This window comes from Rhinoraja longicauda, chromosome 12 (genome assembly GCF_053455715.1).
Source record: "Rhinoraja longicauda isolate Sanriku21f chromosome 12, sRhiLon1.1, whole genome shotgun sequence".
Classification (NCBI taxonomy): domain Eukaryota; kingdom Metazoa; phylum Chordata; class Chondrichthyes; order Rajiformes; family Arhynchobatidae; genus Rhinoraja; species Rhinoraja longicauda.
Window position 1 is genome coordinate 31,710,805 of NC_135964.1, and position 16,464 is coordinate 31,727,268.

At 40.5% G+C, this 16,464-nt stretch overlaps 1 protein-coding gene across 8 annotated transcripts in view; it reads left to right on the forward strand.

The window, feature by feature from the left end:
- The window catches only part of lrrc63 (leucine rich repeat containing 63), a 37,486-nt gene that overhangs the window by 7,056 nt on the left and 13,966 nt on the right, over nucleotides 1-16,464 (forward strand). For all 8 annotated transcript variants that reach the window (XR_013547917.1, XR_013547916.1, XM_078409402.1 and 5 more), the window contains 5 exons: nucleotides 481-885; nucleotides 4,662-4,736; nucleotides 7,752-7,906; nucleotides 12,484-12,582; nucleotides 13,354-13,490. Coding sequence is in view for 6 of the 8 variants with exons in the window: in XM_078409402.1 (XP_078265528.1) it covers nucleotides 481-885; nucleotides 4,662-4,736; nucleotides 7,752-7,906; nucleotides 12,484-12,582; nucleotides 13,354-13,490 (871 nt within the window). In the remaining 2 variants the exon portion in view is untranslated. The remainder of the gene's footprint in view (nucleotides 1-480; nucleotides 886-4,661; nucleotides 4,737-7,751; nucleotides 7,907-12,483; nucleotides 12,583-13,353; nucleotides 13,491-16,464) is intronic.

Consider the following 16,464-nt stretch of genomic DNA (forward strand, 5'->3'; position numbering starts at 1 on the left):
AGCATCTACAGTCTTTTGCCTGCTTTAAACTTGGTATGATCTGCGCATTTCTGTGTTTTCAGCTACTGATGCATGCAAGTATTTCCCTGATTGTAAATAGAATGTACAAAAGGTTTCTGAAAGGTTGGCTAAGGAAATCTATCATAAATGTGCTGTTGCTTATGGTATCATCTGTCTATATTCTTCCGCATCAAAAATGTTTCTTTAACTCATGGCAATATTGAGCAAGCCTTTTTTGAGCTATGTTTTGCACATATATAATTTGCATTTCAGTTTGCCGTTGAAACTGTTAGTAAATGTTTTTTAGAGAGTTTGTACAAATTGTATATCTAATTTTGGTGCTGAAGTTTACCCACTTTGCCAGATGATAATATTTTGGTGAGGAATCATAAGTATGCCTAGAATATTCAACTATTATAGTGCTTTCAAATATGTATGTTACTGCTTTCTAATGTGCATGTTCTGGTTAAATTTCAACAGATAATGCATCATGTCCCGCTGCTGTGCTCAAGAAAAAATGTGACTCAATCGATGAACATGAGATGAAGGATGTATCAATGACTTGCAGGTCATTCAATCTAAATGGATTTCCTTTCCGTCGTGGTATTGTACACAGGCATGATCCATATTTTGATGAGGATGATAATCGCTACTGTATTCCCGCTGCTTTCACTCTAGAAAATTTTCTTCAGAAAAATAGTGCGACTCCTTCACCTTTAGATGAGAGAAAGATTGTTTTATCCCACCAAAACTTCAACAAGATTGTGAATCTCCTTGAATCTCAGTTACTGAAGCATAACCAGAAAAAAGTGAACATGGTACAATTATCCATTGATGACATCCCACCAGTATTGAAGCGAATCCCTCAGAGACAGCAGATTCTTGGTATGATATCTCTATAGTTATCACTGAGAAAATGATAGCTAAAATTCTCGATGTTTTGACTGCAAACAGAAATATCTATAATGGAGAAGGTAACCATTTAAATGTTGATTTTCCCAAGTAATATAAATAAAGGTTAGAAGAGTTTCATTATCCTTGCATTCAGAGGTACGGTGGGAATATTCTCGCTCTTCACTGCTTTCCATTAATCACTTGTACAGTTAAAGTCTGTGGTTAATTATTGAGAACCTTGTGCTGTCTTCTCCAATACAACATTTCAATAAATGTTTCTTTTTAAAAGATATAGTAGTCACACACATCACATGGAAGAGTTCCTTTTTACTGAATGGGAAAAGGGGTCAAAATTAGCCAAAAAGACAGAGCTTCATTTAGCCTGTCTATTTCCCCATGAAGCCTGTTTCCCTGCTCCTACTAATTCCCACTTTTATCTAGCTTTGTACCATCAAAACTTGAATATATTACCTTTTAATCCCCTCGGCATTGATATATGTTGGGAACAGCTGGAGCCCCAGCAATGATCCCTGCAGCACTTCAAGTCACAACTTCCCACGTTTAAAAAAACCCCAGTTTAACCATATTCACTGTTTTCTGTTCATTAACCAATTGTCAGTCTACTCCAGAATGTTATCCTCAAAACTGTGTTCTAATTTTGTTTAGTGATCTCATTTTAGAGCTTTATGACAAGTCTTCAGAAAGCCCAAATATACCATCTCCACTTATGAGCTCTTATCTATACTGAGATTTACAGTCTAACATTTGTCAAATATGATTTCCCTTTTATATATTATAAAGTTTATAAGTACTATTGCTATTTCCTTAATATATTCTGGCAAATTCTGTAATCTAATCTCAGTTAATCATGGTTTCACTTGCACCATTTAAATTGGGTTTTTTTTATAAACACCTTGGAAAACAAATGCTGTTCTTCCAAGGTTATTACTGGTTCTCTGTCACAATAGTCGGTGCAATAATTATTTGCTCATACATATCAATTGTGGGTATCAGCATTAATCAACTTGCCCACACTTAAGTGATCCTGACATCACATTTTCCAACACGCATCCCTATTTTGCCTGCTAACTGCTTTCTGATCAGCAATTAACATGGAACATACAACTTACTTCAGAAGTGCTTAATTTCCAGTTTATGGTAATTTCTCCCTTTTTATACTGTAAGGAACAGCAGAATTCTAATTGTGAGATAAACATGGAAGATGCATTGGACATCGTCTAGCATCAAACTAATCCCATGACTTTAGCATGAAAACGGTTAATTTTCTCCTTGATATCAAAAAATAAAATATGTCACATTGCAGTCCATGTTGAGTATGGAACCAGCTGTTTCCCAATCAAATCCAAATTAGTGGGTCTATATTTACTGTTTGCACCCATTTGTCCCATTGCTGGATTGAAGGGGTGGGCAAGCATGATCTCTAATAATCACTTGGTAAAAATTAAAATGCTTTTGTAGAATCTCAGTCAAGACTCCCACAAAATAAAAGTTACATAGAAAATAGGTGCAGGCGGAGGCCTTTCGGCCCTTCGAGCCAGCACCGCCATTCATTGTGATCATGGCTGATCATCCACAATCAGCAAGTAACCCATGCCTGCCTTCTCCCCATATCCCTTGATTCCACATCTCCCCAGAGCTCTATCTAACTCTCTCTTAAATTCATCCAGTGACTTGGTCTCCACTGCCCTCTGTGGCAGAGAATTCCACAAATTCACAACTCTCTGGGTGAAAAAGTTCCTTCTCACCTCAGTTTTAAATTTCCCTTTATTCTAAGACTGTGGCCCCTGGTTCTGGACTTCCCCAACATTGGGACCATTTTTCCTGCATCTAGCTTGTCCAGTCCTTTTATAATTTTATATGTCTCTTTAACAGCCCCTCTCATCCGGTACAAACTCCAGTGAATACAAGCCTAATCTTTTCAATCTTTCCTCATATGACAGTCCCGCCATCCCAGGGATCAATCTTGTGAACCTACGCTGCACTGCCTCAATTACAAGGATGTCCTTCCTCAAATTAGGAGACCAAAACTGTACACAATACTTCAGATGCAGTCTCACCAGGGCCCTATACAACTGTAGAAGAATCTTTTTACTCCTATACTGAAATCCTCTCGTTATGAAGGCCAACATGCCATTAGCTTTCTTCACTGCCTGCTGTACCTGCACGCCAACTTTCAGTGACTGGTGTACAAGGACACCCGGGTCCAGCTGCACTTCCCCCTTACCTAACCTGACACCATTGAGATAATAATCTGCCTCCTTGTTTTTGCCGCCAAAGTGGATAACCTCACATTTATCTACATTATACTGCATCTGCCCACTCACTCAACCTGTCCAGGTCAACCTGCAACCTCCTAACATCCTCTTTGCAGTTCACACTGCCACCCAGTTTTGTGTCATCTGCAAACTTGCTAGTGTTACTTCTAATTCCCTCATCCAAATCATTAACATATATGGTAAATAGTTGCAGCCCCAACACCGAGCTTTGCGGCACTCCACGCGCCACTGCCTGCCATTCTGAAAAGGACCCGTTTACTCCTACTCTTTGCTTCCTGTCCACCAACCAATTCTCTATCCATGTCAACACTCTACCCCCAATACCATGTGCTCTAATTTTGCTCACAAATCTCCCGTGTGGAACCTTATCAAAGTCTTTCTGAAAGTCTAGATACACTACATCCACTGGCTCCTTTTCATCCATTTTACTTGTCACATCCTCAAAAAAGTTACTATATTCCATCTTAATAATAGGACTGCTAAGCATGTAGTCACACCGTAATACAGCCCAGTTCTAAATAACCTTTGAGTATGGCTGGACTGCACAGGTTTTTTCATTACAGCTTAACGAAAGATATTCTTCTTCTTTTGTGTCCATCATTTAAATGTTACATCACTATCATCTTCCATCCTGAAAAGGGCGCAAGCTTCTGGCGACAATCAGTAGGAGCCTCACTTGTACAGTAGACGATGGTGGTAGCAGAATTAGCTCAGGACACTTCCAGTCTCCAGCCCCGCGATGTGGACGCTTCTGCTATGGGGCCATAAAAGATATTACCAAGATGATAATGTATTTGCTGAGAGCATGCCGAGCAACATTTTTTTTAACATACAAGATATCTGATGGGCTATACATGGTAAATTCTAAGAGGACTTTTCTTCTCGTAGGAGAATCCTGAATCAGAGGACAATGGCGTAACTGGTAGAGCGGCAGCACACAGCACCAGAGACACTGGTTTGATCCTGACCTTGAGTGCTATGTGTGTGGAGTTTGCATTTTCTCTGCGTATCTACTTGGGTTTCTTCCGGGTGCTCTGTTTCCCCCTACAACCAAAAGATATGTAGATTCAAGGGTTAGTAAGTTTGGCCTCTATAAACTACTCCCAAATGTGTAGGCAGTGGAGCCAAAGTGGGATAACATAGACTAATAGAAACGACTGACTCAGTAGGTCTACATGGACTCAGTAGGCTGAAGGGCCTGTTTCCATGCTGCATCATTCAATTCAATTGTCTCAGAATAACGGTGTGTGCAATTAGTTGTGAAAGAGTGTGGCAAAGGCTGATCTGCTTTGGGGATATGTAAACTTAAGGAGATGAATGAAGTCAGAGAAGAAGAAAAAAGCCATTCTGATACAAATTTCAAAGTTGGTTATTTGAAATGGTCAAATTCATTATTAGCACCTTAAGCTTGTAAAATGTGTAGTTTACCGAGATATTACCTTGAACTAATAGAGTATGTCATGCTTCCAGAAATGAATGCTGCTGCTAGAAACCAAAGTAAAGGCTTAAATGATGAAGTCTCCCCAGAGTTGGCTAACTATCCAGGTAATAAAAGTACTTCAAATAAAAAAATAAGTTTTATGAAATGCCAAATCATAAGTCCTATAATCCTTCCTGTTATAGGGTGACTGGAACTGCATGCAATACAATTGCAGCCTAACCAAAGTCCAATAAAGCTGCATCATATCTCCTTGAGTACAACTGTCATAATGTCACAATGCAGCTTTATAGGACTTTGGTTAGCCCACTTTGGAGTATTGCTTGCTGTTCTGGTCGCCCAATTACAGGAAGGATGTGATGACTTTGGAAAGAGTGCAGAGGGGGTTTACCAGAGTGACAGCTGGATTAGGGGGTACAGGGAGAGTTGAACAGACTTGGATTGTTTTCTCTGGAAAGCCAGAGATTTCAGGGAGACACGATAGAAGTAAATAAAATTATGAGAGACATAGAGAGTCAGAGCCTTTCTCACAGAATGGAAAAATCAATTACTAGAGGGCATAGCTTTAAGGTCAGAGGGGCAAAGTTTAAAGGTGATGTGTGGAACATGTCCCGTAGCTGGTCTGCCTACAGGCCCTCTGACCGACTCCCCTGGTCCAAGGGGTGAGCAGGAGCGCCGGGATCAGCAGCTTCCCACTTTGGGTGGGTTCCCGGTACCGTGGCAGGCCTGCTATCAGGCTTGGCTGCAGCCCTGACATGCCGGGAGCGATCTTAACTCAGCTGAATGTGATTTGCTAAATTTTCAGACTCAACTAGAAGTTGTATTATGTACAAGTTGTATCTTCAAATATACATCATTTAAAGGTAGATTAGGATATACAGAGGACATAGTAATAACATTTATGGATGACACGAAGCTGGGGGGCAGTGTTAGCTGTGAGGATGCTAGGAGGCTGCAACGTGACTTGGAAAGGTTAGGTGAGTGGGCAAACGCATGGCAGATGCAGTATAATGTGGATAAATGTGAGATTATCCACTTTGGTGGCAAGAATAGGAAAGCAGACTATTACCTGAATGGTGGCCGATTAGGAGAAGGGGAGATGCAACAAGACCTGGGTGTCGTGGTACACCAGTCATTGAAAGTAGGCATGCAGGTGCAGCAGGCAGTGAAGAAAGCAAATGGTATGTTGGCATTCATAGCGAGGAGATTTGAGTATAGGAGCAGGGAGGTTCTGCTGCAGTTGTACAAGGCATTGGTGAGACCACACCTGGAGTATTGCGTACAGTTTTGGTCTCCTAATCTGAGGAAAGACATTCTTGCCATAGAGGGAGTACAGAGAAGGTTCACCAGATTGATTCCTGGGATGGCAGGACTTTCATATGAAGAAAGACTGGATAGACTCGGCTTGTACTCGCTGGAATTTAGAAGATTGAGGGGGGATCTTATAGAAACTTACACAGAAGGTAGTTGAGGCCAGTTCATTGGCTATATTTAAAAGGGAGTTAGATGTGGCCCTTGTGGCTAAAGGGATCAGGGGGTATGGAGAGAAGGCAGGTACGGGATACTGAGTTGGATGATCAGCCATGATCATATTGAATGGCGGTGCAGGCTCGAAGGGCCGACTGGCCTACTCCTGCACCTATTTTCTATGTTTCTATGTAACGCAGATGTAAAAGACCACCGATGATGGTATCTAGAGCAAAGAAAAAAACTGTCCTTAATCTGGACTGAAAGAGACATTTATGTTATCCTGCATGTATTATTAATAACAAATTAGCAATAACATTTGTATTTAAAACATCTTACTTCACAATTGTTCAATTGATACAATAGGCAAATGTTGGAAGACTAATTTGCTGGCTTTATGTGTAGATGTTAATCTCTCAGGTTCACCTAGGAATGTTTCTCGCAGAACCTGACATCATCTCAGGCAGCGATTGAGCTACATGGCATCCAATGATACATAACCTCATGGGTTAATGTGGATCTGGCGTTTCAACTTTGATCGCCAGTAGCTCAATAACAACTTCCCCTTTTTTTAACTCCTTCAATGTAGCAAAATGTTTGAAGATATTTCAAGAGGAATAGGTTACTGAAATTCAAATGGCACAATGCACTGGATATAGTAAAGCCTATTAAAATGGTGGAAGGTGTTGTTGACAAATAGCAAATATTCATTGGATAGCTGGTTCATCAATGCTCCCTGCAGGTTAACCAGAACTATAGAGTTTTAGAGCTCCATTTTACCTTTCAAAAATATGAACAAGGGAACTGAACTCCAGAACTGAACATGATAACTCTTGAACAGTATTAAATGAATGTAACAAGCCCAATATTATTGAAGACCCTGTGGATCAGGAGAAATCTCACTCTGAACTCGTTATATTTGGTCGAAGATGAATGTTAGGTGCCAATTATCTAACCATCGTATCGAAGTGCTTTGGAGTGGATAAAAACAAGACTGGCTGTTTCATGTTGGAATAAATGTCATTTTCAGATTGAAATGATTTAATCAGTGGAGTACCGCAGGGATCAGTTCTTGGCTTGCAATTATTCACTGTTATTTATCAATGACCTGGAGGAAGGAATAGTATGTCATGTTTCTAAATTTGGCAATGATATGAAAATAAATGGACGATGGGTGTGATAAGGATACTGTGGTTCTGCTATAGGATATAAAAAGAGTGTGAATGAGTGAAAGACCAGCAAACTGAGTTTCAAGTGGGGAAGAATAAGGTCATGTACTTTGGTAAGAGAAATAGAAAGGCAGCTTACTTAAATGGAGCGATTCTGCAAGTGAAATTTCTAGTGCATGGATCAATGAAAAAGATGGCAGGCAGGTCCAACAAGCAATTTGTGCTTCATTTTGGAGTTTAAACATAAGGATGTTTTGGTGCATTTGTGAAGGGTTTTGGTGGGACCTTCACCTGGAATACTGCAAACGGTTTTGGTCCCCTTATTAGGTCCCCTTATTAAATAATGATTAGCAGTATTTAATGTAGAGGAATTTATTTTAAAGATAAGTGATTCTTATCAGTTTTAGATGCATTGTATTGTTGCATGTTTGTGTTACGTGTAATACATTGATAAACCTGCATTTCACCACATCTTTCTAAATTTAGGAGCTATTCTGAATATTGATGACGATGCCCAATCTCTTGAAGCTTCTGACTCTGAGTCTCCAATCAAGGAGGAAGAACAAGATGGACAAATAATCTCATATGAATATGTTGTTGTAAAATCAATGGCAGCAGGTGGAGAGTCTTTAAATCTGAGGGTAAGTACCCTACAAATTTATTCTCATAAAGGTTTGCTGTTATTAGCAAAATATACAGTGTGCTCTTGCTCTATTCCAAATTGATGTACCACTGAATTACCAGTCTTGCTCCTGATGTTAAACTTTGCACGAAATTCATGGAATTGAAGATAGGAAGAGGAATTCAAGCTGAATTTAGAAAAACTGAAGTTAACTGGAGAAAAATGAAGAGCAATCAACCAAGTTATTATGACTATAAGCATGCAAAAATAATGTGCAAGAGAAAAAACTATAAGAAATCCTGGAGTAGCAGTAATAGGATATTCAGCACCTTGCGACCACTCCATTCAATAAGTCATGGCTAATCATTTACATCAGTGCTACATCCCTGCACAAACCAAACTTCACTTACCACTGAGTTCCTCCCAGCCGTTTGTTTTTATTACAGTCAATATGTTCAATGTAAGATTGTTGCAGTAAAAGATCTTTTAAAATGAAGATGCTTGAAATCTGAAGTTAAAATAGAAAAATGCTGGAAACATTTACAATACTTCAATCAGCATCTGTGGAAAGATAAATATTTAATATTCCAGGTCAAAGGCTCTTCATCAGATCTAAAGGGGATAAAGAGAATAACACATGTGTTTCAAATAGGAAAGAAGACTGGGCAGAATGGGTAGTGCAAAGACAATATGTTTGATTGAGTTCAGATGGGTTTATAGTAGAGATTTAAAAGTCAAAACAAAATCCTTTTGGAAACTATGTGAAAATTCAGGGCAAAACAAAAATTCAGCTTTCACCATAGTAAGACACTGCAGAAAGTATCTGTGTTTTATGTAATGATTTTTTTTACAGAGACTGGTTTCATTTCCAGTATTTGCTTTCATATCATATCATATCATATATATACAGCCGGAAACAGGCCTTTTCGGCCCACCAAGTCCGTGCCGCCCAGTGATCCCCGCACATTAACACTATCCTACACCCACTAGGGACAATTTTTACATTTGCCCAGCCAATTAACCTACATATCTGTACGTCTTTGGAGTGTGGGAGGAAACCGAAGATCTCGAAGAAAACCCACGCATCTTGACATCTTGCAATTAGGAATATATTTATTATACTTCTCTGTGGGCACTCAAGGGAATCATTGGTAATATTTCATACTCCACCTTGGGGTTCTGCAAGATGTCTCGATGGCCAATCATATGATGCCTAAGTTCTATTCTATCCTTCCAGTCTGTCAATGAAATGGACAGTTAGCGTTTTATCTTTTAGGTTTTCCTATGATTTAATTTAACAGAACTGTAAAGTACTTCTTCTTGCGTTTGAGGCAGCAGAAATTATGTAACGCCCTCCAGGTGCTGTAGCCAGTGCAATGCGCTGTTGTTGAGGGCCGTGAGGTCTACCCCTCCACCAGGAGGACGGAGGACAGTGCAGTCGAAAATGACGTGCTGCGCTATTTGCTGAACTGCTCCACACACGCAGACTGCTGATGAACGCAACACCCAACGATGCATGTTGGCATTGAACCGGCCGACCTCTATGCGGAGCCAGATCAGGGCGACCCACTCTTTGCAGGGCATGTCCGAGCCGGGTGGGGCTGTGGTGTTCGGTGCAACAGTGAGGAGGTCGCGATGTCTGTTCCCAGAGGGTTCTCCATGCTCCTAGTATGTTGAAACCGGAGCCTCAGAGGGTCGCTGCATGACGGGAGAAAGGGTGACGAGATGACAGGCGTTGAGGTCCCAGTTGCTGTGAATCCTGGGCGAGGTTGTGCAAAGGATGTTTGGCGTCCGATGGGGCCTTGCACACCAGCCTATGAGTGAAGAACTCTCTGCGAAGCTTGGCGGGTGCGATACTGGTGAGCACCGGCAGGAGATCCGTCGGAGTGGGGTGTAGGCAGCCAGTGATGATCCGCATGAGGGTGGCGTCTAGCTTGCTAGTATGAGTGCTGCTGCACCATGCTGGGGTGGCGTACTCAGCAGCGCTGTACACGAGCGCAAGAGCACTGGTTCGAAGAGTAGATGCCCTGGCGCCCCATGACGATCCGGCCAAGCAACGCAGGAGGTTGTTCCGTGCCGAGACTTTAGCACGGAGAGCTTCAAGGTGTTGCTTGTAGGTCAGCTGCCGATCTAGTTTCCCCCGAGGAAATGGGTTGTAGGGTAGGGGTGTAAAGTATATACTGTAAAGTATATAAAATGTGACAATTTCTATTTCTATCGCTAAATATGCATGTGGAACAAAATGTAGAATTTTCAAGAGTTTTTATTTGTCATTCTACTTACTGTACTTAGTATCAATTAATTCGACATTTTGCTAAAACATTGCCTTCTTGTATCATTTACAGTTTTTAGCTTTAGATTAATGTCCCCGCGTTCTATACTATTAACCTGTGCATGTCCTTCCCATCAATTTCCTTTAAATACAAATTAAGCGATTCCTCTGTGTGAGCTAAATGGTGTTTGAGTGTATAAATGTTGTATAAGGTCTTTGGGGGTGAAATTGAGTTAGGTTAGTTTTGAGATACAGCACGGAAACAGGCCCTTCTGACCACTGAGTCCGAAGCCGACCAGCGATCCCAGCACACTAATGCCATTCGACACACACTAGGAACAATTTACAATTGTATCAAGCCAATTAACCTACAAAGCTCTATGTCTTTGGTTTGTGGGAGGAAATTGGAGATCCCGACACAGGGAGAATGTATTGACAAGCACCCACAGTCAGGATCGAACGTGGGCCCCTGGCGCTATAAGGCACTAAGGGGCCTGTCCCACTTAGGTGACTGCCGGCGACTGCAATAATCGAAAAAACGGCGACTGGACCCCCCCTAAGACAATGTCTACAACAAGCTACAACAACCTACCACCTAGTCGACGTCAAGCTACGGCAAGCTACTGGCGACCCAATCGTCGCGACTGGACATCCACCTAAGACCGCACTTGCAACGACACCTATGACGACACCTACGACAACTTACGTCCACACAGGTGACAACCTACGACAACCGAAGTCAACCTACCTCCACCCGCGACAAGCTACGACAAGCTACAACCCTGTCGGCAACAACTGAAGACAATTCATGTCATTTTGGCCTCCAAAACAATGGAATCACCCAGTTTCCCTATAAAAGGGGGTGTAGGGTAGGGTTTCCAATCATTCTGCATCATGACTACCTTGGAGCAACATCTGTGGGCCTTGCTCTTACAAGAAAAAGTAGCCCTGCTGTTTGCAGCGACCCTCTTGCTTAAAGATCAGCAAGACAGAAGGACAAAAAGAAGGGGGAAGAAGAAGCCCAAGAAGAGGTCTGTGTGGTTGAAGCCCTTGTCCCTGAAGAGACCCAGGTTGGGCCAGTATGACAACCTGATGACTGAGCTCCAGCAAGAAGATGCGGCATCCTCTCCAGCAGATTCAGATGCTTGCTGACTATGATGGAGCAGGAGCCCAAGAATGTGGAGACAATTGTCTACGCAGCATGTGTCCTCCACAACCTGATCCGTACCAGAAGTGTAGCAGCCATAGTGGAGGGTGACCGAGTGGACAACCAGATAGGCAACATCACACACCAGACTCATGGAGAACTGGAGGACAGACTGCACCAATGGTGGGACTGGAGATATTGCCAGAAAACACATCCAACAAGAGAGCCAAGGACCCGAGAGCCCCTCTGCACTTACTACAACTCCAAACTATGGCAGACCGACATGATCTGAAGACCAGCAACAAACAGCCCACACCACAAACAGAAGTCTGCCACTCCAGGAAGAGAGCCCACAACAGACCACAAGAAAAGCCCCTTTTCAGGGCCACCCACATCCTCCCAAAAGAGTTTGCTTTGTAATGCAGTGCAATGCTTGTGTTTGTGTTTGTTTTATTGATCAAAATATATGAAATTAAAATATTTGAAAGTGATGCCATGAAACACTACTCTGAAATACAATATCTTCACACATCAATGGAATTCACCAAAGTCAGCACCTGTGTCAACCTACGTCATCTGGCGACAACCTATGACAGCACCTACGTCAGGAGACGTCAATCTGTGCTCATTGGCATCAAACCCACTGCTGCCGAAAATTTGTCAACATTCTGAAAATCCAGCGGCGACCAGAAAGACGCTACGATTCTTTGGGCGTCTCTGGAGACTACTCACGACCATACAGGCGACACCACGGTGACCATTTGGCGACAGCCTAGTCGCCTGTAGTCACCTAAAAAATGGCCTAGGTAAGACAGGGGTTTAACACTACCGCTGCGCAACCGTGCTGCCCTGTACTCAGGAATTTATATGTTTAATTATTAGGTTTCCTATACATTTTAATGTATACAGTCATCCTCATGACTGTTAATACAGTGATTTGTGACATTACTTGATATTTCGTACTTTACAATATACAATAATAATACTTGTTTTCCAATATCGCTAACCAAGCTACATGAAGAATGACAACAATATCCTTTTCAAAATGTGATAACTGTATAATTTCACACAATGTAATTTCTTGTTAAAGTAAATTGACAGCTAAAAGAAATGAGGATAATATTCAGTTGCCAAAAAGTTTTTCCCATCTTGTTTTTCATCGTGTGTTATATTTTAGGGATATTTTATTCATCAGCTTCCTGACCTGACCAGACTGGTTTCCACATTAAGGGATCTGAACCTGTCATTCAATAGCTTTCGGGACATTCCTACTGAGGTGAGAGCAATATATTAAGTCATCTATTCATTGTATTTTTTTTCAGACAAATTATAAGATCATATTTCTGGGTCTGTACCTTGGCAATTTTGCAGTATAACTCATGGCTAATTGCCATACATAGATTAATAATTAAAATATAGTCATTAAGAATCCTATAAGCATAAATTAAGTAAAACAGTATCTTATTACAAATTAAACATAGTACTAAACAATTGATGAATAATTTACAAATTCAGTAAGGGCTTACCTAATATATATATATATATATATATATATATGCATATTATGCATATGGTGTATTGCTATGTAACTTGGTATACCAAATCTGCCCTTCTCCTGTCCTTTCCTCCATAGACGTAAGCTCTTCTGTCATCCCCGAGTTGCCGCCTTCTCTTCCTTATCCCCCTCTTTCGACCCGCCCCCCCCCCCCCCCGGTTTCCTTTTCACTTCTAGACTTTGTTACTTACTCTACCCATCTGCCAATCAAACTACTCTTTCCTGTATCCACCTATCACTTGCTAGACTTTGCCCCACCCACGCCTTTCTTTCCAGCTTTCTCCCCCACTACTCCTTAAGACTGCAGTAGGGTCCCGAACCAAATCATCATCTGTCCATTTCCTCCACAGATGCTGTCTGACTCAGTTTCTCCAGCACTTTGTGTTTTTTTCAACATTTATTGAATTTCTCTTTCTATATTTGATCACTATTATTGATCTTTAAAGCATTTTAAGATTTACATATTTCTATGTTGTCTGTTTCTTCCTTAAGATTTATCAATTATCCTGCCTCGAATTGCTGAATTTAAGAGACAATCCAATTACAGAGATTTCTCCTGATATTGAGCAACTGACCAACCTGAGAAATTTTGACATTTCCTTCTGCATTGTTTCAATTCTGCCTATTGGGTAAGGTGGTCCAAATATCTTATAGAATCTAATAAACATTTTACTATGCACTAATCATAATATAGTCATTTTAAACAGCTTTTGAGTGTGTGCTTGGAATTTTTAACTGTTCAGATGGCATTAGATTCTCAACATTCATTTTCCCAAGCAGCAAGCCAATGACATTTTTTTGCTGTAAATTTAGGATAAGATTTATGACCTTGAGATGTAAAGGTTAATATTCTGGAAGCATACACTGGAATACTCTAGGGATTCCAGTATTTTCAGTCCTTATTGCACTCTTTAGCTCTTTATCTATCAATAGTTTTGTAATTACATAAAAGATTGTTACATGTGCAGGAAATTAGGCTTGTCAGCTTTGTGGGGGAATGCATGGACATTTTTTTTTCCAGTTTAGTTTATTGTCACTTGTACCGAGGTACAGTGAAAAGCTTTTTATTGTGTGCAAACCATACATTTTCTGAAGTATATGTGCATACTCATAATCATGTGTCAAATATGTAGGTTTATAGGTGACTTTGGGAGGGGGAGTGGGTTCCTGCTGCCTCTCACTTTGCAAACATCCGAACAAAAATCTTATTTTCCAAACACTTACCAGACATTCTTCCTCCAATATTGCCAAAGCATTCCTGTTTCCTGTAACTAACCTCACAATTTCAGAGGTATCAGAAAATGCTGGAGTAACTCAGCAGGTCAGGCAGCATCTCAGGAGAGAAGGAATGGGTGACGTTTCGGGTCGAGACAGAGGGATTTGTTAACTAAATTGCAGTTGAGGATTTGCATTTTAAGTTATTCCAGTTATAAAATTGAACTTCACAAGTTAACTTCACAAGTCTTTGAAAGTTGGCAAATAATGCCGATAGAATCAAAGTGCTCGAGGGCCAATAATATGACTACCCTGTATGTCATAGGATGTGCAGAAAATGGGTCTTCAGTGTGGAAAGAGAGGTTTTTGTTCTTATTCCACTAATCTTGCTGCCTTACAAATAGATGTAGATCCATAGTAGCAAGGTGCTCAAATTGATTACGGAACAACTGAAACTGGCATATATAACATGACTCTTTGAGCAAATCATGACTTTGTGCTGTACAGATATGTGCTGCATCTGACGAAAAATGATACAGATGTGAACTGAACACAATGGAGAAGTTTAAACTTCCCAATACAATGGCAACAAGAGGAATGGCCATGGGAGGAAGACCACATGTGGCTGAGATGCCTGAGTTTGTTACACCACGTTTGTGGAGGAATGTAGGAAAATAACTGCAGATGCTGGTACAAATCGAAGGTATCACAAAATGCTGGAGTAACTCAGCGGGTCAGGCAGCATCTCAGGAGAGAAGGAATGGGTGATGTTTCGTGTTGAGACCCTTCTTCTTTGTGAGGGTCATTTTAACTTGGGCTTGGTATTAACATATCATTTAGATTTCTTAATGACTTTAGTTAATTACTGTCCAATTAGCCCACAGAGGACATGAAGGATTATGTCCACTCAATAATGAGTAAAATCATGAAAGATGTCATTAACAGTGTTACCAACTGACACTCAACAATAAACTGCAAATTAAAGCTCCGTTTGGGTGTTACAGGATCAGTCCGTTCCAGACCTCATCACAGATGGTCAAAAAGTGGCTGAAAGTGCTGGATTTCAAAGGAGAGATGAGAGTCAGTAAAGGAGTATTTGATTGACAATGGCTTTGGAGAGGCTAATACTGGTCAATGATAAGGATAAAACATTGCAATGACTGGCGTTGTTATCTTTCACAAAGTCATTGTTGGAGGTCAATTATTCCAGCTCTAGGAAATTGCTCCAGGACTTCTTTAGATTAATGAATTTACCTACATAATCCAGAATCTACCTGCATAATCTTCATAGCCATGAGCATGCCATCTAATTACACTCTGTTCATGGCAAACCAGCCTAAGTCAGACCAAAATGCCCATTAAATCTATCAATCTATGTTGGTGCTGAAGTTTTGTAGTTGACAACATTTGAAAACTAGCCACTTTTCCTTTGCCTAGCAAATGCACATGAGATGTTAAAGATGCCTGAGTGAGGAGAACGTATGGGTAATGAATAATGAAGCAAGTCTTGTTCCAAATGGTGCAAATAGCTGCCACTACTGGCCACAAGACCCTGGATCTTCCTGACGTGATCTTTGGAGATATTAAGAAAACTTTTTTTAAAGTATGTCAACACCTGAGAACTGAGCTCAGATTTTCTCCTCTGAGTGCAGGTAGTTGAAAAATGGCCAACTGCTGTTCTTAAAGTTTTTATGATCCTCTTTGGCACACAGAATTATGTGAACAGCTGCCAGTGATGAGTATCTTCAGAGACACTTATAGAAAGCAGCTGTGTGGTTAAAGATTATTGCTAAAAAATATCAGTCAGCTCTTTGGTGTTGTCTAATGACTAGGTTTTTGCCATACTTTTATGGATGATAAAAACATTTTAAGGATTTACGTATCTTTTCATATTGTCTATTTCTTCTTTAAGATATATCAATTCCCCGCCTCGAATTGGTGAACTTAAGAGACAAACCAATTGCATATTGAAAATGCTGAGAATGCCTAAGAAATCTGTGTATCTTGAGTTTAAATGTGAAAATTGCAGTTAAGATTGTTCTTACTGAATGATGATCACATGTAAATTGCTAACTGGCCTTTTCAGAGGGTGTCCAGGTTCTCAGCAAATTGTTAATGTTGTGCATTAAGCCTTGCTGCCAAACAGGTATGGAAATTGCCTGCAAAATATTTAATTACAATCATTTTTTTCTGAATGCTAGAAATCATTTGGCAACATCATATTCAGTAACTAACCAAGAGTCAAGAATGTTTTATTGTCATATGTCCCAAGACGGAACAATGAAATTCTTACTTGCAGCAACACAACAGATATGTAAACATAATACTCAATAAGCACCATAATAAACAAGAAATTAGTTCAGTTGGAGCTTATTTGGAGGTTGTAGT